This window comes from Pantherophis guttatus, chromosome 1, assembly GCF_059756535.1.
Source record: "Pantherophis guttatus breed Tessera chromosome 1, ASM5975653v1, whole genome shotgun sequence".
In the NCBI taxonomy this organism is placed as follows: Eukaryota; Metazoa; Chordata; class Lepidosauria; order Squamata; family Colubridae; genus Pantherophis; species Pantherophis guttatus.
In genome coordinates, this window is record NC_142063.1 from 133,318,284 (window position 1) to 133,340,173 (window position 21,890).

The 21,890-nt window shown below is 38.2% G+C and overlaps 1 protein-coding gene and 1 long non-coding RNA gene across 2 annotated transcripts in view; one reads left to right on the forward strand and one right to left on the reverse strand.

Annotated features, from left to right (window-relative positions):
- The window catches only part of TMEM163 (transmembrane protein 163), a 101,300-nt gene that overhangs the window by 19,926 nt on the left and 59,484 nt on the right, over positions 1-21,890 (reverse strand). Inside the window, exon 5 of the mRNA XM_034424003.3 lies at positions 13,598-13,694. Coding sequence (XP_034279894.1) covers positions 13,598-13,694 — 97 coding nt within the window. The remainder of the gene's footprint in view (positions 1-13,597; positions 13,695-21,890) is intronic.
- On the forward strand, positions 7,575-8,049 carry LOC148116568 (uncharacterized). Its single transcript, XR_015733655.1, has 2 exons — positions 7,575-7,700; positions 7,910-8,049. It is a non-coding gene; the product is annotated as an uncharacterized LOC148116568 (long non-coding RNA).

A 21,890-nucleotide genomic window follows, 5' to 3' on the forward strand; every position in this document is an offset into this window, starting at 1 on the left:
ACCACCCCCTACAAACAAGGGGCAAAGTGCTTGGATTGTGATTGTTGCAGCATCTTGTGGTCATGTGATCACTATTGGCAACCCTCCCAGTTAGCTTCTGACTAGCAAAGTCAATTATGGAAGCCAAATTTGCTTAACAACCATTTAATAACCACGAGGGAGAGAAGACTTACGAATTCTGGGGCTAAAAAACACAAAGTTCCTGGAGCACCTGAAGATTTAAGTTTAAACCTTTACAAAGGATTGCCTTGGAAGTTAGGTTAACCTAATATGTATTGACTGATATGTTTATTTCTACCCCACCTTTATTACAGATAGTCCTTGAGATTCAACAGTTCGCTTAACGAACATTCAAAGTTACAATAGATGCCGAAAAAGATATATGACCCTGTTTCAAAATTATAATGGCTACAGCACCTGTGGTCATTCACCTTTATGACTGATCACAGAATTGCTGCAGCATCCTCCCCCCATCCCACCCATCCAGAACCCACCGCACTTACCTTCTGAAGCTCTCCGGACCTTGTATTGGGGAAGAAGGGCAGGCCAGACAAACTGCTTCATTTTGCTGCCTTAACAAGGTCTGCATAGCACTGCAGAAGCTTCTGAATGCCGCAGAAATATTTTGCAGCACTGTGCAAATCACGTTAAAGCAGCAAAATGGATTGCTTTATTACCTATGCAATGAAGCAATCCATTCCAGCCCTCTGGAAAGCCTTGGACCACTTCAAAAGGTCAAAGAGGAGGAAGGTGTTTGGCTAGGGTGGGTGGGTGGGAATCAGGCCCAAGGCCTGGAAGGACTCCCTGGGAGTGAGAAAAGGCCTCTTGGGACCCAAGGCGTGGGAAATAGAGCATGGGGCAACTCGGGGGGGTGGGGGAGGCCTTGGGAGGGCCAGGGTAGGTGGACGTGGACCTGTACTAGGCCTCCAAGGAGTAACTCCTCTTCTTACTGGGATGGGAAGTTAGCTGAGCTGCTTCACATAATGACTGTTGCTACATTCAACTGTAATGAGCAGGCTCCATTACAGTTATATGTCAATGTTATATTTTTATAAATAACTCAAGGCAAAGAATATACCTAATCCTTCTTCCGCCTTCTATTTTCCCCATAACAACAACAAGAAGGAAGATTGGGCTGAAATTGAGTGACTGGCCCAAAGTCACCCAGCACAAAGTTTCTTGCCTAAGGTGGGACTAAAACTCGCCATGTCCTGTTTTCTAGCCTGGTGCCTTAACCATTTAGAGCAAGCTGGCTTTCCAGTTGATTTCTACCAGATAGAAGTGGTTTATTTATTTTATTTTATTTTTATTTTATTTCGAATTTATATACCGCACCTTCTCCCGAGGGACTCAGGGCGGTGTACAGCCAGATAAAAACATACAATACAAACATTAAAAACAATTAAAAGAATATATATTAATTTGGCCCCAATTTAAAATGACAAACCAATTAAAAATATTTAAAAATATGATGAAAGATTTGTTTTTGTTTTCAAAAATGTAAATATTTCTGTTATATTTAACTTACGTTTTCTTTTCATTGTAAACCTCGAAAAAGGCTGCATTTGTTTTTAACAATGGCTAGAAAAGCACTCGTGGATATTCCATGGTTTGCTAGACTTGCTAAACCAAGTGACCCAAAAAGGAAAAAAAATGGTTTTGTAAGCAGATTTTACATTCTATTTTTTCATAAACTCTCACAGATTCTGGTTGCAAGGAAGACTCCATATGGTATGGATGTACAATTTTGGCTTTCAGCACAAGTCGGCTAAATATGCAGCTGGGATAAATAGAAAGATATAAGTGGAGCCAAGGCAAAAATTAAAGCTGGTTTAATTGATAACAGAATTAAATTATATAATAGCAATGTTCATTTATCTGTTGTGCCATAAATGTATTGTTTTTCATTAAGGCTTTTTAGGTACAGAAGCAGAATAAAATTATTTTAAATATTTTTATTAAATTATTATTATTCTTAAAACGCATCTTCTATTGAAAAAAATGGAAAACAAAATGTATGAATATTTATATTTAAGTGGATAGAAATAGAGATAGAGAGAAAGGCAAAATGTGATTGCAAGAACAAAGGCAATAGTATAAAATAATATTCTATTTGTGATCGGAAAATATTAAATATCAGTAGGAAGCCTTGCTAGCATCAATAATTACTTTTCTTCCAATAGACCGTTTTTTGCAACCATGCTTAATTCTTACAAGCGTATCTCTAGGGAGTTGCCTTCTATGTTATTTCTCTCTGTGTTTGTGTGTTTAGCCTGTGGATATTTTCCGTTTATATACAATAATGCTATTTTTGGCTACTTCATCATCATTACAAGCTTTCTGCCACGATACTTTAAATTTTAGGGAAAATCAATCACCTTTCAACAAAAGTAAAGACAAAAATTCCCTGATCAGACAGAAAGACAAAAGGGCACTAACGTATTTTTTTAATACTTTCAATTCCAATGACGGTGGGAAGAGAGATCATTTTTATTCTACATTACGCACTTATTGAGATGTTATTATGAAATGTATTAATCTTACCATACATTGTGTCTTCTTAGTAAATATATCTCAATACTTTCCTAGGTGTACTGAGATGTATTTGCTGGAGGGTTGCCATGGAAACTATACAATAAGGATCAAACAAGAATAGCACTTGTGGTATCCCTTTGCTGGATGAAAAAAAAAATCCTAATAATTGTTTCATATAAGTCGCCATTGTGCCTAGATCAAGAATTGCAGCTTCATTTAAAAGACTGATTTATAAACAGCGGATCATAAAATCACATTTAAGTGGCAGAGAACCTACTATTTCTGAACTCTCTAATGCTCCTGCACAATAAATGGCAAGTGCTGTTTTCACGAGGGGAGAAGAAATACGTGTTTGCATATGACCAAATTGTGAAGTAGTAACTTTCAGCCTACATTCAGTCTTTAATGTTTAATTCTCAGTCTTTGCACTGGGATACTTAAATGTTGTAAGATGGTGAATACTGAAACTTTAATTATAAAAATCTCTAAAGTCTTCTACAAGTGGGATCTACAATGAAAATCCATACCAAGTCTATCAATATCATGATGATCCAAATCCATGCCATTTGAGAGCCAGTTTGATGTAGTGGTTAATGCATCAGGTTAGAAACCAGGAGACAGGAATTTTATTCACGCCTTAGACCCAAAGCCAACTTGGGTCAGTCACATTTTTTCAATTATCTCTGCTTGACTAAATCCTAACAAGATACAGTAGCCATAGGTTTAGAAATGACTAACTATGGAAGCAGCCCTTCTTTTGCTTTTGATAAGATTATGCTTTATCATCAATGCTCAGTCATATTTTGGGATTCTCTTGGAGTCACAGGAAAAGTAAGTAGAGGCTATGGCCAGGAGGGCCTTTGCACAAGTCCATTTTGCACACTAGTTCTTGGAATAGGGGCTGGTCACCTCACACTTGAAATCCTCTTGTCATTTCACATTTGGACTATTGCAACTTACTCTACATGACACTGCCCTAAAAGATCATTAAGAACTTATAACTGGTTCAAAATGAGCAGCCCAGATTTGCCTAAATGTTACATCTAGTGTAGGAACTAAATTGATTGCTGGTTGGCTTGTGGGGGACAATCAAGTTGCCGATTGTTATCTTTAAAATAAGGAGCCTGAGTGGCATAGGAGGCTAATGCCTCCTACTAAGGCAGCATTTAACATCCAGCTGCCTGCAATTACTGCGAGTTCAATTCTCACCAGGCTCAAGGTCGACTCAGCCTTCCATCCTTTCTAAGGTGGGTAAAATGAGGACCCCGTTTGTGGGGGCAATAAGCTGACTTTGTATAAAATATACAAAAGTATGAAGGCTATTGCTTAACGCACTGTAAGCCGCCCTGAGTCTCCAGAGAATGGCGGCATATAAAAATAAATTTAAAAAATAAAAATAAAATAAATAAAATCCTATATGGCTTATGATCTGAGTATCTTTTGAGACTGCATACTGATAGTGGAATCTGCCACTTCAGTGAGGTCTTTGAAAAAAAGTGGGCTGCAAGTCCCACCTCTGAGAGGCATGTTGACCTCAGAAATATGATGGCAAACTATCTTTGTGATGACTCTAGAACAGTCTGCCACTAGAGATAACGATGGCTCCTTCCCGCTTAAATTTCATGGAGCATTGAAGAGTTGATCCTTCTGAAGGGCCCTTCAATATAAAACAGCTATGATTGTTTGAGGGAAATAGCACTTGTATATTTACTTAAAAATGGGAATATGACTTTAGACTGAATTGTTTTATAGATCTTTATACATGTAAATAATGTATATTTACATTATTTTAATATTAATTATTGTAACAATTACTATAAAATATAAAAATTGTATACTTCTCAGAGTCTGATTTATTCGAATGACACAGAAACTTAAATAAACAAGTATATTCATTAGATGACTTTCTGAACTTTTTACTTGGTACTAAAGAGAACGATCAAAATTGTATTTTTAAAAAAACAAGATGGACCATTTTAATCATATTTTATTCCCAAATGCTTTTCCATAAATCCTTGGATGAATATAATAACGAATATATGAATTTCAGACAGTCAGGTAAGCACTCCACTTGCACAAAATGTCACAACTGTCAACTCCTGCCCACTGATCTTCATTCTTGTATTCTTAGCACTCCACCAATCCTTTCCTCAAGCTCTCACATTTGCTAAATTTCTGTCTCAACATAGAGGGACATTTGTTAGAGGGGTCCTCTTGAATGCCTTCAAGAGGAGGGTACTTTTCTTTTTAGCTATATTTTTTTATGAAGTCAACATGTGAGATAGACGGCCAAATAAGTCCTGTAAATGTCATGCATAAATAATCATATCAAAATGTCTTTTACTGAATAAATGTGTCCTCCTTTGTTGTAGTAGATGAAATACATATAGGATTTGTTTTGTTCCCTACGGGAATGAAAGCAGGATCCAAGCATATTAAAATTGCATGCCATATGCAGATGCTGCCTGTATTGCAAACAATTACTGATTTAGTCAAATCTAATTGTTTAATCCTGCACGACTGGGGAAAATTGAAGTGAATGGATGCCAGGCTAACATATACAGGCATTGTCCAAAATTTTTACTGCTTTTGGAGGTATGGAATCGCAAGGCTATTTTCTTACCCAAAGTACTTTTGTATGACTTGCCTATTTTTGTGGCATTGTTGTATAATTCTGCTGTCTTACAACTACTACCCAAACAACCTAGAGACTGTTTTGTTATCCTTTTCTCATCCCTGCTAAAGGGGCAGACTTCCTCCTGGTAAGGAGTTTTACCAGACTTTGTGGTAAAACTCCTAAAGGTATCCCACTGAAATTTTAAAGTTGTCTAAACTTTCCCCAAAAGGGAGACAGTTTCAGGCATGTTTTAATTTTCCCATTATAGCCCAAACAGACCAATCTTTTTAAATAGAATCTTGAATATAAAAATGGTTCAAATCAAATTGGCTTGCCATTGAATCTCTGATCACAAACTTGAATCAAATCCTAGCGTCTTCATGTGTCCTTGTCAAATCTGATCAAGCTTGCTTTACATAGGAAAGTAGAATACATGTGACAGACAAACCTGAACTCTTTAAAAAAATTCATATTTGAGAAGTAAGTTTGTTTTGCAAGCCTCTTCTAATGGGCTTTAATTGCAGAGATACGGTCTACTGCTTAGAAGCTTTGAAAACACGCAAGTTATCATGTCAAATCAAGCTTTTTAATCTGAGGGTTTCAAACTGTGATTCAATATTCTTAGAATACTGGACTACATTAGACATACAATGAATAACTTGACAATGAATAACTTGAAAATTGGAAGCTGACAAAATGCATTTTGAAAGAAATGGCTGGAATTCTCTACTGTATATCTCAAAGTCTTCTTTTTCATGTTCTTACAGTTAACAGAGATTTAAAGCAGATCTACTTCTATAGCTGAAGAAGCTTTAGAGAAGTTTCACTAGAATAAAAGTCTAAGATTTAGGAGTGTTCTTCTCTCCCATTCCTTTCTCAACCTATTTACCTGTTAATACAGGTAGTTCTTGACTTACGATCACAATTGAGCCCAAAATTTCCATTGCTAAGTAAGACAGTTATTAAGTGAATTTTGCCCCATTTTACAACTTTCTTGCTGCAGTTGTTAAGTGAATCACTACAGTTGTTCAGTTAGCATCATGGTTGTTAAATGAATCTGGCTTCTCCATTCAGACTTTGTCAGCGGGTTGCAAAAAGTGATCACATCACCCTGGGAGACTGCAACCATCATAAATACTAGCCAGTGACATGAGGTAACATGGTAATAGTGTTTCAATATCTTAGGTACCTGATTATGTTAAATGTAAATAAAATATTTAGATTAATAGAATATATTATAATGGTATATATACGATATACTAGAAATATATGTATAAAAGATATATTAAGATAAGAAAGAGAAAATGTATAAATATGGATTACTGATGCGAAGACGTTGAAAAGAAGATGTAAATATCTGTTTTTGTTTGTTTTTTTAAAAAACTTTAATAAAGTTAATGAAGAGAAAATTTTGTATAAGAAAGTTTGTGCCAAAGCCACATGACTGAAAATGGGAGTCGTGTTGTTAAAATTTCATACCAAGCTTTGTAAAATGATTGTACAAAGAAAGATAGTTAAGAAATCTATCAAGCTAAGCTCCCTTATGTCATTATTACAGGGGATTTAGTTGATTTTCTTCTAGACATAATTCTTAGCAGGGTGGATAAAAATCAATGATTTTTTTAAAAAAATCAAAAAAATCAGATTTTTTTTAATTTAAATCGGATTTTTTTTATTTAAATCGGATTTTTTTTATTTAAATCGGATTTTTTTTTTAATAAAATGCTTTTTGAGGAAAATATTTACCATCCAAAGGTTATTCCATCATGAAATAAAGATTAGTTTTTTTAATTATGTAGAATAAGGCTGTATATGTTTAATTTTTTTGGTAAATAAATTCCATTAATCCATTCACAATGGATTAATCCATTAATTCCAGAGGTTTTTGTAAGATTATTGGGCAGTTTCTCTGCCTACAAGATATTATCACAGATGCTTGGTTTGCTTTTGCAGTTCTCAAAACTGAATTTGACTTAGCAGAGATCACATGCCTCTCCCTTCACAGCAAAAATGTTATAACATGAACAGAGTTGAGAAAAAGACCTTAATCCTATTGTTCTACAAACTTATGAATACAGAATCAACCCCTTCAGTGCTAAGTTTCAAGAAGTTCAGTGAATAGAACAGAAACAATATTTTTCTGATTGTTTGGAGTGGAATAGATCTGCACAAGAAGAAAGTGAAACTAAGTGTGAGGAGGAAGGGGCAAGCAGACAAGGAGTACAAAATGAAAGTGAAACTTTCTGAGCACAATACTGCACAGCCACAGACAGACAAGTCTTTGGATCTTTTTGTGTGTATGACCTGAGGTTTATCACATTCTTTCCTTGGAGGAAAAAAACTATAATGGCAGCAGACCGTAAAAGAGACCCAGTTTGGCAATATTTTAATGACTTTCCTTTACCTATCGGTAAGGCAGGCATGCGTGCAAACTGCAAACACTGCATCAAAGAAATGCAAGGCCTGGTGGCCCGAATGAGGCAACATCATGAGAAGTGCTGTGATGAAGATGACCAAAGAAACACATTTGAACAGGCAGGATCTTCAGGTTGGTAAACATTTTTATTGAATCATATTTCTAAAGACTGCCTTGAACTGTCATGTTTGAACAAAATTATATTTCTTATTATTACTGCATGTTACTGTCATTTGGTACAGTTATGAAGAAAAGAAAATATTCCTTTTGGGGCAGTGCTGTGTACAATAAGCAGAAATTGTATAAACAATAAAATAACAGCATTGACTTTTTTTGTTTAGGGGAATTCATGGATTCTGGAAACTATCCACCTTCAAGATCACCATCCTCCTCCTGTTCTACAGTTTCAGAGTTATCCATCCAGGATAGTGCTTCATTAGCATCATCATCATCAGACACCCACAGCCACATATCACTATCACCTAAAAGAAAGAAAAAACCCTTCCCTCCTGGAACCACCATAGATAAGTTTGTGATAAAAACTAGCAGGTTAGAAAAAGAGTTAATTGATGAAAAAATTGCCCAGTTTGTTTATGCAACGAACTCTTCTTTCCGTCTGACTGAGAACCCACATTTCATTAATATAGTTCAGTCACTGAGACCAGGATACAGTCCACCCAGCAGAGCAGATTTTGCAGGGAAACTGCTGGATAAAGTATATGACAGAGAAATGGAGCAATGTGCAACAGCTCTGGAGGGTAGAATTATTAACCTAAGTATTGATGGGTGGAGTAATGTCCACAATGATCCTATTGTATGTGCTTGTATAACAACAGAAGAAGGGAAAGTCTTCCTTGCACAAACAATTGATACGTCAGGAAATGCACACACAGCAGAATACTTACAAGAAGTGGCAGTAAAAGCTATAACAACATGTGAACAAAAATTCAAATGTCTAGTACACAGTTTGGTCACAGACAATGCTGCAAATGTATCCAAGATGAGAAGAAATTTAGAAGAGCAGGAAGGGAATACAAAGCACTGGTCTACCCATTTATTTTTGCAGGCACTGATCTACTCATGTATTTTTGCAGGCACTGGTCTACCCATGTATTTTTGCAGGCACTGGTCTACCCATTTATTTTTGCAGGCACTGATCTACTCATGTATTTTTGCAGGCACTGATCTACCCATTTATTTTTGCAGGCACTGGTCTACTCATTTGTTTTCTTTTAATACTGATCAGCTGTAGGGCGGCCCTTTGAAGCCCCGCAGCAAGAGTTTAAACTGGTTTTTTCCCTCTAGCCATCAGCTGGGACTCAGGAGGTAGCAATAGATTGGGGGTGGGGCCAAATAAAAGGTAAGAATAATGCGGGGGGTGGGGGGCAGAACCGGTTTGGTGATGTCATATCATCACCGCTACTGGCTTGGCGGAACCGGGCGGAACCAGGGGGAACCCACCACTGCTCTGCAGTACTGCAAAACTGCAGTAATCTACCAAGACCCAGGTGTCAGGAGGAAGTAGGATTGGGAAAAGAGAACTATGGGGATGACCTTTACTTGTGGAAGCTGTGGCAGCCACTGATGAGAACAGCAAATTGAGCTGTGGCAGCCACAAATAGGAACAGCAAATGGAGCTGGAGGAGGAAGAGGAGATGAGTGGAGAGCATGGCCAGGCTGACTGTGTGATGGAGTAAGTCATAAAGTTTATGTGGGGAGCTTTTGAGAACCTCAAGGCATGCAAAACCCTTGCCCAAAGTGCAAACCCAATAACAAGCCTCTTCCAGACACAGCAACTGGCAGGGTGACAGCATCCACTGCAGTGGGCAACACCAGAGCTGGGTCAGCAGCAGCGGCGACCTCCATTACCCCAAACCTAGGGGGGCAAATCAGCACGGTCCCCCTGTGGGGCTGACATCAGTAAGGAGGAGGAACCGCAAGACCCCTCCACTGGGCATGACGTTTGATGGCGATCCCCAGCAGCTGGGGTTCTTTTTAGCCCAGGTTTGGACCTACATGCAGGGATATGGTCCCAAAATAGCTACAGAAGGCAGCAAGATGAGATGCGCCACCATGGCCCTAGAAGGAGTTGCAGCAAGGTGGATGGTCACCCTCCATAATGACAACTGAGAGCTGAGGAACTTCAATGGGTTCATGGTGGCACTCCACAAATGATTCAAAGACCCACTGGCTGACCGCAAGGCCATCAGCCAAGGACGGAAGAGTGTGATTGAGTAGTCAAGAGTTCTGTGACCTGGCTTGCAGGCTCACTGACTGGCCACAAAACATCCTCATTGGCTCTTCAAAGACAGGCTAAGCAACAAGGTCTACATATAGTATAACACCTGCATCTCCAGGAGGGCCCCCGTACCCTTCATGGCTGGTGCATGCTGGGGGAAGAGTTAGAAATCGATCTAGCTTGAAACAAACATCACCCAGGGAAGGGGTGGCAGAAATCCTTCCTGAAAAGGAGAGAAATCCCAAAAGCGTAGGCATGCACCCAGAGCCCTCAATGATTTTCCACTGCCTGTTTCAAGGGTGAGAAAAAGGGGTACTGGGCAGCTGAGTGCAAATCCAACCAACCCAGGGGTGGGTTTTAAATTTTTTACTACCGGTTTTGTGGGCGTGGCTTATTTGGTGGGCGTGGCTTGGTGGCCATGTGACTGTGTGGGAGTGGCTTGGTGGTCACGTGACTCAGCGTGGCTTGGTGGTCACGTGACTGGGCGAGGCTGGGTGGTCATGTGACTGGGTGGGCATAGCTGGGTGGTCATGTGACTGGGTAGGCATGGCCAGCTTGACGTCACTTATGTCAAGGGTTATGGTTAGGGTGCCTGGCCTCTCCTCGCCTCAAAGGCCTCAACGAGATACAATTTCCCTGTCTATTTATTTACTACTACTAAACATCCAAAATATACTATTTAATCCTATGTACATATGCCATATGTGTACATACATATTACATAGTATAGTGTATAGGCACACAAAAAGATACATTATTTACTATATATACTGTATGTGTGTGTACACATACACACACACACACACCTCTTCTAAAACTATACATATTCAACCTCCCTCACTACTTTTGGAAAAACACACCCAGAGTCTACTTTCTGCCACACATTTAACTATAACTTCTGTACATTTAGAACATTACACACGCCTTCAGATTTGCTTCCCTAGCCTGCTAGAGCCAGGAGAGATCATGGATTGAGTAAAATGTGGTGAAAGTCACTTAACAACACTCTTGCTTAGCAACCAAAATTTTGGGCTCAATTCTGGTCATAAATCAAGGACTATCTCTGCCTTTCTCTGCATGGCAGCCTCGTCCTAGTAAACTTCTCCTTTCTGACAATTTTCCTCTCTGTTAGAGGCGCCAAAATAATCCAGTAAGGTTTCCTGCTGGAGCAGGGGGTTGGACTAGATAGCCTCTAAGGTCCCTTCCAGCCCTAGATTGTTGTCCTGTTTCAAAGCGTCTTCTGAAGCCACGTCTAGTGCCAGGGTTTGTGTTCCTTCCTTCCTTCCTTCCTTCCTCTCATCTCTCCCTCCCTTCCTCTTCCTTCCTTTCTTTCTCTTTTCTCTTTCTTTGTTTTTTCTGTCTCTTTTTCTTTCATTCTTTTTTTCCTTCTCTCCCTTCCTCTTTCCTTCTTTCTCTTTCTCTCTCTCTTTCTTTGTCTCTCCCTTCCTTCCGTCCTTTCTCTTTGTTTTTTCTGTCTTTTTCTTTCATTCTTTTTTCCCTCTCCCTTCTTCTTTCCTTCTTTCTTTCTTTCTTTCTCTCTTTCTTTGTCTCTCCCTTCCTTTCTTTCTCTTTCTTTGTTTTTTCTGTCTCTTTTTCTTTCATTCTTTTTTCCCTCTCCCTTCTTCCTTCCTTCTTTCTTTCTCTCTTTCTTTCTGTCTCTCCCTTCCTTCCTTCCTTTCTTTTTTTTCTGTGTCTCTTTTTCTTTCATTCTTTTTCCCTCCCTTCCTTTCCTTCTTTCTCTTTCTTTCTTTGTATCTATCTTTTTCTTTCTTGTCTCTCCCTTCTTTCTTTTTTTTTTCTCTCTCTCATTTTCTTTGTCTCTTTTTCTCTCCCTCTCTTTCTTTCTTTCACTCTCTCTCTCCCACCCTCAATGGTGAAATCTAAATTTTTTTTTAGCTTCTGTGGGCATGGCTTGGTTCTATGGGCATGGCTTGCTGGTGGTGGTGGGGTAATGTGACTGGGTGGGCGCGGCCAATTTTTTTTTTTTACTTTTAAAACCATTTTTTCTACAACCTCTTCTGTGAAGAGGTTATAAAAAAATGCTTTCAAAAGGCTCTGACAATCCAAGCTGAGTTGCCTGATTGGCAGAGGGTTTTTAAAAAGCCCTCTGCCAATCAGTCAACTGAGCTGGGATCGTGAGAGCCATTTATAAGAAAAAAACTTTTTTTCTTTTAAAGTTTTTTTCTTTTAAATGGCTCTGACGATCCAAGCTGAGATCATCAGCTTGGTGGGGGGGGGGGGCGGCAAGGCGACGGCGACAGGGAGTCCCGGAACTCCCAGGGACTTTTCCTGCGCGGCTTTTGCCCTCGTCAGAACTTGGATCATGAGAGGCATTTAAAAGAAAAAAAGTTTTTTTCTTTTAAATGGCTCTCACGATCCAAGCTGAGTTGCTTGATTGGCAGAGGGTTTTTTAAAAAAAAACCTCTGCCGATCAGGCAACTCAGCTTGGATCATGAGAGCCATTTATAAGAAAAAAATTTTTTTTTCTTTTAAAGTTTTTTTCTTTTAAATGCCTCTCACGATCCAAGCTGAGATCGTCAGCTGGGGGGGGGCTACAGCGGCGGTGGCGGCAGGGAGTCCCGGAACCCCCAGGGACTTTTCCTGCGTGGCTTTTGCCACTGCAGACATCAGTGGCGTGGGAGCAGCAGAGGGGCGTCCAGGAAATCCCCGTGGCCAGGCCCGCTTGCCTGCCTTCCTCCCCCACCACCGCCTCATTGTTTAGGGTGCTTACCTTCCACGGCTGGTCCACAGTCCGGAAGGCAAACTGACTGTAGTTTTCGGCAGCCCCCAGCCAGCCGCAACTGCTGGAAAGCAGCAGGCAAAAAAGCCTCCGAAAAGGCTTCTTTGGCAGCCGCTTTCTCTGCAGGCCGCCAAAACATATCGGCAGAAAAAGCTGCTGCTGTTGCCACCATGTTCCTGGCGCATGTGCATCCCATTGGACTTGCAAGGCAATGGGATGCACGTGCGTGAAGAACATGGCGGCAAGAAGCATGGCGTCCGGGGGGAACCGGTTCGGGGGCGTGGCCAGCTGGCCACCGTTACCAGTTCTGCAACCTTGGCCAAATTTTCGCCAATGGTTTGCACAAACCGGTGCGAACCGGGAGCAACCCACCACTGCTTTACTACCATCAAACAGCAACATCTGGCTATCTCATGTCCTTGGGAAGGACTCAACAGATCGATAAAAATGCCAAATCTAGCCTAAACATCTGGCTGAATATGCGATGAACAATAATAATAAGTGCAGTCTTGATTCTACATAAAAGAGGATTTTGGAGAATATAATTTCACTTTAAACAGCTCTAAGTCTGTAGAACCTCAAGAAAACAGTACTTCCTTAACAACATTTAGCTACAATAGAGGAAATAGCTTAGGCACTCTAGAATCTTAGGCACAAGAGCACCACTTATTTCCTATCGTTGCAACTATTCTGAATAACCTTGTACTGTACCGTTACAAAATTTCCTCAACTGTAACATACACTGCAGATTACAACTCAGGAAATCTGAGCAAATTCCAGTTTTTTAACATTACCCCAATGCTAACTACTCCTAATCCAACTTTTGGCCACAGCACATTTCTGGAATTTTTTATTTCTAGAAGTGAATGGATTGGTATGTTAATACAAAAGATAAAATTGACATCACGTTGTTTGATGCTATAAAAGATAAACTTGCCATAGAACTATGCAAAATTACAAAAGAGCACATGCAGCTGCATAACCACCTTTCTTACTGAAACATTGAAATTTAGGATTATTATTATTACTATTTTTAAAAAAAGATCTTACCACTTCTGGAAGCAACCTAGTTGCAAGGTCATGGATGGCTTTGATCACTATACATAAAGAAGACAGAAGAAATATCACGCCCAAGATGACACAAGCTCTGTAAAGAAAGAAAGATTTTTAGGAATTTTTATGCCCTGAGGTTTAATGTTTAATGAAAACATGGGACTAAATAATAAGCAGAATGTTTACACAGTAAACATTTTTAAAGAATTAACACTCCACACAACAACATTCAAGAGCAGGACACAGAAACAAAATCATTGTCAGGAATTCCAAAATATCAAGCAATTGGTCATGTAGTGAGATACACACATTGCTCTTGTCATTGATTCAGGACTTAGGAAGTAGTCTGAAAATGTAAATTGCATAAATGTTTAATAAACCTGGTGTGTGGCATTTGCCTTAGGCCGAGTTTTGTACCTATGCAAGGCAACCTTGTTGTCAGATAACATGTGAAGCTGCATCGTAATGGTTAAACTGATTAAAACCTCTCAAGATGAAAGCCAAAGTTCATAACTAACAGATTTTTATTAACTAGTTCAAATAGATCCTCAATAAATACAGCTTTTGGCCAGAAAAATGTTTTAATATTCTGGCAATTATTCTAATAAACAATACTGTACATTCATTCATCTTATAGCAACCATCTGTTTCTTTTACATATTATATGAAATAAGGAAGCAACATTTTCCATGTAACATTCACAAATTTGTCACCTATTGCTAAGACAGTTGAGGCTGTTATAATTAGCACAGCAATGTGCTACTATTTTTTAACCTATGCACATCAGCCAATCTGCTGGTTTGGAAGCATACGCAGCAAATAGAGACCAGACGCATAAAAGAGACTGCAGAAAAGCTTTTCTTTAGAACTGCAGACTTATTTATTTTTCATACAGTCTATTCAGAAATGTCAAAAAAAAATGTTGTATAATGTAATCAGTTTTTCTTATTTGCAACCTTAGTAAAATCCACTGTTTCTCTCTTCTTCTCAGCCAGCCACACTTATTCACGTACATGCTATCTACCTTTCTTTCCACTTACTGGATGAGCTTGGTGTCAAATAAGAAAGGAAAAGACAGCTGTCCATCTCTCTCCTCAGTCATCGCTAGTCTCTGTTAATGCTTCACACCCTTCCCATTTTATGGCCTTTTGGGCTATTTTGCAGCATGTTAGGATGCAAGTTATTACCAAGTTGCAGAGCAACTGACTGGACATATTATACATGAAGGACAGTACACCTCCCATTGCTGATGCTTCACCGTCAGTAGAGCAAACATATTTGGCAAGTGGTGTGGGAAGCAAAGGTAATGGGGGAATAAGAATGGAAATCTATTTTAACTTCAAATAAAATCTATGGACTGGGAAAAAAATAGAATTAGGTTCCTTCAATTCAGATTCAACTTCCTAGTCACAGTATGGACAAATGCTCATCTACTTATTTTGTTTACAAGAATAAATGTTACAAAAGAGCCCATAGCTATTTCAAAGGCTATTTCAGAAAAAAAAATTGTCCCATCCATCTACTTGCCTTAAATGTTATATTTGCATTCTTTGACTTTTTCCAGCTTACTGTACCATGTGTTTCTACTTCACCATTTACATCGTATGTCCAAAGTACACACGTTCATTGATTCAAGGGACCAATAAGTTTTTGTTTGGTTAAAACTGACTGGTTCTTCATGAATTTTATATTTTTACTGTCTCCAAACACATAATTTTTTTTAAAAAAATTCTTTCACCATGTTCAATTTCACAGTTATACATCACTACTGGAAAAAAACATAGCTTTAATTATTTTGATCTTTGTTCTCAAAAGATTTTCCTAATCTTTAAGTTCTTGTCAAAGTTTGTGATTATTTTTATTCCTAGAATTAAACTTCTTTATTTCTCAATCATCATGTCCTTTTTATTTTTAAAAGAAAAGCTCTTTACCACTTTCACTCAAGGTTAATCCAGAATTTTCACGAGCATAATGGGTTTTTCTCAATGTTGTTTTTTTTTTAATTTTCATATAACAATGTGAAATTGTCTGCATATTTCAAATTATAAGGGTTTCAACACTTCACCCTGCCATTCTTATAATATAGTGGCTGTATAAATTCAAAAACTAGAAGGATAATTTGTATAAAACCATAGGATAATAACTATAAATAAAAACAGCTAATGCGAAATGTAAAATCACAATATCATTAAAATTTACCAATAAACTATAACATGAATATTCTAAATATCAAAACTATAACAGTGTGGTATAAAATAAAGTAATATAAAAAGGAATACTTTAAAAGGCTAAACTTGATTGATAATATGCACATTCATGGGCATAGTTTTTACCAATTAAATGGCCCTAATGGCATGGGTAAATTTATTGCAGCAGTATGGTCATGGAACATATATAATAAAATAAGTACCTAAACTACATCATTAGTTGTTATCAGCCATCTGGGGGTAGAGTTTACATATGGTATATCAGAATTTTCTTACATTTAGAGAATAAACAATGTAAATAAATATTATTAGAATGCCCAGAATCCAATTCAAGATGAACAACCCTGTAAAAGTTGCAATAAAGAAAGATATGGACCATGGTTTCAAAGGCACCAACCTACAGAATGTGGAAGGAGAATTTTCCAGGGCAGATTGCAAAATCTCTGCTCCTTCCTTTCAGCCCTTCTCCAGAATTAGGATGGCAACAGCTGTCGGTGAAGCAGGATCATGCTTCAAAATACAGGGCAAAATTGTGGACAAACTGCACTCAAGGATGTCAGGGTCACTGCTGGAGAATGGTTCTTCAATCTAGACTTCAGTATTCACCTTCAGTACCAGATAATCAGATGGCCCCGGAGTCCTGTTACTGCTTTGGAATGCCAGGTCAGTTTGCAATAAATCTGCCCCCATTCATGATCTTACCATGGATCTTACCATGTCAGTCTGGCATCTTCATAACCAACACCTGGGTTCCTCTCTTGGAAATGTACCCAGCCAAGGTTCAGATCTTGTATAGCCATAGTTCATGCTTTAGCTGTAAATATCTTAATTGTAGTGAGTATGAATTGTGCACTTGAGCAAAATAATGTTGCTTGGACCACAGCTTCCAATTTAAGTTTTCTCAGGGTTTCTTGTTATTCATTGTAAAGATTTTTCAGAAGAATAATCAATTGTTCTGGAATACCATTTTCCTTAATATAACTCACAGACTTTGCTGTAGTCACTGATGCAAAGAGTAAATCTCTTTTTCTAAAACCTCTGTCTGCCTAATTATTTCGTTTTATCCCACTTTCCTTGCCTGAAAAATCAAGCATATACAGCAATATGTCCTAATTTCTGTGTTTTACTGTAATATACTTATCTTCTGGTCATACACAGCTAGTATATATGGCCTCTTTAACTTTTTAACTTTTAAAATTTGTAATCCATATATTTGCCACCAATAATACGTGAGTGATTCTGTAATCAGTACTGGAATATAAAATAACCTGACTGAACTACAGTCTCCATCTTTCATTATATAACATTTTTATTCTGATGTTGTTTATCTGATTATGGCTATGTCCTGATTTATGCTGCTTGAAACAGGTGATGCAATAAATAAAGAATACTCTTTTAAAAACTTAATATGATTGCTTTACATAATTGAAATATTCCAATAATTCATAATTCCTCTATTTTTCCAGTTTCTGCATTCCAAATACCCACTACCTTCTTTCTTTATGCTGCATTTAGCCTTTCTTGCAATTTGCCATAAAATTTCTCAATTGCTTCCACTAAAGCATCTGAGGCTGGCCCATGAGTTTTTGTAACACTCATGTCACTGGATAGCATGAATTCATTCTAACAAATACGATCCCATTGTTCATTGGTTTCTAGCTGAGTACACACTTTTTGAGGATCATCAACATTCTATTCCTTATTCCTTTGTATGGACTCATGCTCTGTATGGTAGATCTTGTAATAATCTGGTTTAAAGTGGCCATTTCTATGAGCTTGACTCATATTCCTCCCAAAATAAAGGCCATATAGTCTGCAAAGGCGTGGGTTTTGTATGTCTGATCTCTAATTTTAAGGCCTTTTATTCCTTCCTCATTTCTTATTTTACGCAGTAAGGTCTCTAACGATAATATAAAGAGTAAGGGGGAGAGAGGGCAACCCTGTCTTGTACCTTTACCAATAGGGAATTCTTCCGTCAAATCACCATTTATCAATAATCTGGCAGTTTGTTTGGAGTACATGGCTTTAATTGCATTTAAAAATCTTTGTCCAAAGCCCATGTGTTCTAATTGTAATAGTATAAACTCCCAGTTGACCCTGTCAAATGCTTTCTGGGCGTCTATAAAAACTAAAGCAACCTGTTTGCCTGGATGGTTTTCATAGTATTCAAGTACATTTAGCATAACTCTCAGATTATCTCGTAATTGTCGTGACGGTAAAAACCCGTTTTGATCAATATGTATAAATTCATTTAGAAACCCTTTTAATCTATTTGCTAAAATTGCTGTAAATATTTTATAATCTGAGTTCAGGAGGGATATTGGTCTATAGTTTTTTATATCTGTCGGAGGGGGATCTTCTTTAGGTATTAAGCTAATATTGGCCTCCCTCCATGAATGGGGAATTTCTGCTTTCCCAAGCACCTCATTAAATAAATCCTTCATGTGTTCCCCCATTACTTCAAACAATACTTTGTATAACTCAGCCGGGAGTCCATCTGTGCCCGGTGTTTTTGAATTCTCCTGCTTCTTTACTGCTTTTTCAATCTCTGTTAAAGTAATTTCCTCTTCCAAAATTTGTTTCGTCAAATTAGATATCCTAGGTAAATCCGAATTATCTATATACTTTTTCGTCTCTCCTGCCAAAATCTCCTTCTTCCTATATAATTCCTTATAGAAGTCCACCGCAATTCTTTCTTTCTCTCCCTTATCTCTTATTAAATTCCCATCCTTACCTTCTAATTGTTCAATTCGTCTACACTGTTTCTCCTTTTTTAGTCCAAATGTGAGCCATCTTCCTAATTTATTGGCTGACTCAAAGTGTTTCTGCCTTGCCACCTTTATCTTATCCTTCATCACTTCCAGGTCCAAAAGATTAAGTTGGTGTTTCAACAATATTATCTGTTCTTTTACTTCAGTGGTCAATGGGTTATGTTACAGTTGTTCCTCAGCCTTTGTTAATTTACTTATTATCTCACCCCTATCTTGTTCTTCTTTTTTCCGTTTAATGGCCATGTGTTTAATGATAAGACCCCTTATAAAGGCTTTGTCAGCATCCCACACTATTTGAAGAGGCATTCCTGGTGTCCTATTTTCTTGAAAAAAGAAGGTCACTTCTGTCTTGAACTTTTGCATAAATTCAGATTCTTTCAAAATCTCCGATCTTATCATCCATCTCTTCCTATTCTTCCTTTCCTTCTTTAAGACAGTTAATACTGGATTGTGGTCCGCCCAATCATTCGGCATGATGTTAACCTCCATCACTTGAGTGCTAAGCTCTTGCGACAACCAAATCATGTCCAGCCTGGACCACGATTTATGGCGGGGGAATAATAAGTAAATTGTTCAACCGTCGAATTATGCTCACACCAAATATCTTTCAGTCCCAATTCATCCGTCATTTCATTACAAATGGCTGGTAAAATCCTCTTACCTTGTCCTCTATTTTTCCCTTTTAGATTTTTCCCGGTTTTATAATCCCGTGTCTTATTGATTACTGCATTAAAGTCGCCTAAGAGACATACTTGCTCATATTCCAAATCTCGAATTTCCCGTCGTACTCTTCAAAAGAAAGATCCCTGTTTGGTATTAGGAGCGTAGATTCCTATTAATAATACCTTACTCTGTAATAATTCCACTTCCAGTATTAACATTCTTCCTTCCTCATCTGAAAAAAGTTGTTTCGGCAAGAGATGTTCCTTTATGTAAATTGCTACTCCTCTCTTTCTCTCCTCTGTGGCCACTACAAATAATTTCCCTGCTTTTGGACATTTCAATAAGTTCGATTGAGATAACTTAATATGAGTTTCTTGCAAACATGCTATATCCACTTTAGCTTTAAAAATTTTCGATAAAATACATCTTCTCTTTGTTGGAGCATTGAGGCCATTGACATTCACCGTCAATAGTCTCACTCCTTGGTCCATTTTTATCTATTGATCCCTTTAGATTTTGCTGTCAGGCGAGTCTCTATTCTGTACTCTTCTACTCCTCCTTCCCCCCTCCTCCCATCTTGTTTTCTTTTCCCATGATATACTTGTGCTCCTCCCTCAGTTCTCCAATCATCCTTCTGATCTCTCTGGTCCTCCTTTACTGTTTCTTTATCTCTTTCATGTTTGCTAAGTCCAAAAAAGTTTTCACAAAAGTCCTGTGCATCTTGTATATTCTCAATTTTAACTTTCCGGTCCTGCCACGTCACCAGAAGCCCTTCAGGAAGCAACCATCTATAAGGCACATTATGTTTCCTCAACTGTGAGGTTATAAATTGGTAGTTCTGTCTCTGCTCCCGCACCCTCCTAGGTATCTGTTTTAAGATTGTGATCTGACGACCTTTATAGGTAACATTCTGGTCCCTAGCCTTATGGAGAGTTTTGTCTCTAAGCGCCTTTTTAGCAAGCCTCACATGGATTTCCTTGGGCAGATTGTGGCATCTCGCGTAATTAGTATAGACGCAGTAAGCTTCATCTATATCACAATAGACTTCTTCTTTTCTTTTTCCAACTACTTCCACTATCACTTCCCCCACAATCACATCAAGCCGTTCCTCTTTATCGTCCACCACATTCTGGAGGCGTAAGAAAAAGGCAGATTTTTCCATCTCCAAAAATACCACTTCATCTTCGAGTTTCCCAACCGCTTGTACACTTCTCCGTTCACACCTCTCCATCTGGGCCTCCACTCGTTCAGTAGTTTTTTCAACCTCTGTCAACCAATCTTCGTGTTTAGTTAAGGTTGATCTCATCTCTCCCAGTGTTTCTTTAATTTGTTTAATCTCTCCTCTTAATTCACTCATTTCAGTCTTCAAGTCATCAAAATTTCTAGATGTCGATTCTTGATTTTTCTCCATTATTTCCTGAATGTTCTGAAACATCGCCTGAATTCCTTGCATCGTGACAGGTTTCTCTACTGTTGATAAGCTTTCAAATGACTTTCTTAGCCCTGGGGGAGTTGTAATAGGAGAAAATGCTGCTATTGAAGCTACATTTCTTCATCACTTTTGTTGATGTCACTGTAGTAGACATGTTAGCCAAGCAAAGGAGATTTTTCCAAATTATCATACACTTAAATAGTCTGCTTAGGGTTGCTCAGTCAATTCAACTTTCCTTCTTATTTAAATCTCTTATTACTGTTCGACCTCAGTTGTTTAACACTATCCTACAAATCTAAGATCAAAAATCAGTTCAAAATTATCCTATCTATCAACAATTAATTACAATATATTATTTAGCAAACACTACTTTATACCAAATACTTTTTTCTTACTTTAGTCTTAATCTTATAATGTATACAAACTATATAATAAACAAAATTATACTAAATAACAAATCAAGATGGATAGTTAAATAGTCAATCCATTAGTCATCAATTGTTTGTAATTAATAAAAATTGAGAAATATAAATTATCTTCAGTTACAATTAATTAACTTATTGCACCATATATTTTATAGTAAAAAAAATAGTAAAGATCCAGAAGAATATTAAATTCAAACACTATTCCAACTTATCACAGTAAAAAGACTAAGCGGGAAAGGGTTCACTGTCAATAATCCTGGGGAGGAGGGGGGATCAGGAAGAGAATCACCCCCTACTCGTCACTTTCAATTTCAAAGTTACTGTTTCAGAGAGTCGTTACTTTGTAAAGTTCCTCTGAATTGTTGCCATCACTACACAAGTTCCTCTCCAGCACTTAATCCAATTAAACAGGGCATCGTTCTTCCGTTTCACCAAGATTCTGCAGCAGTGAGAAAGCTGAAGAACAAATAAATAAAGGCTTCCTTCACTTACAATCTTGGCTGCTGCGACTCTGTTTATTCACTGCACAGTCCCGTCAGTGCCAGAGTCAATCCCACACTTCTTCTTTTTCTGTTTCGTTCCGTCTCGTCTCCCTGTGCCGGTCAAAAACACAGTGTCATCGGCTTTGGGGCCGCTGTTCCGCGGCCCTCTTCTTGTCCTCTGGATCCTTGGAGCTCAGGCTTCATTGCAGCAAGCAGTCGTACCCCCCTCCTCGCCTCCAAAGAAAGCCCCTCCACTTCCCCAACCTCTCTGGGGCTGAGAACAACAAAATAAAGCCACGGAGGCTCGAGA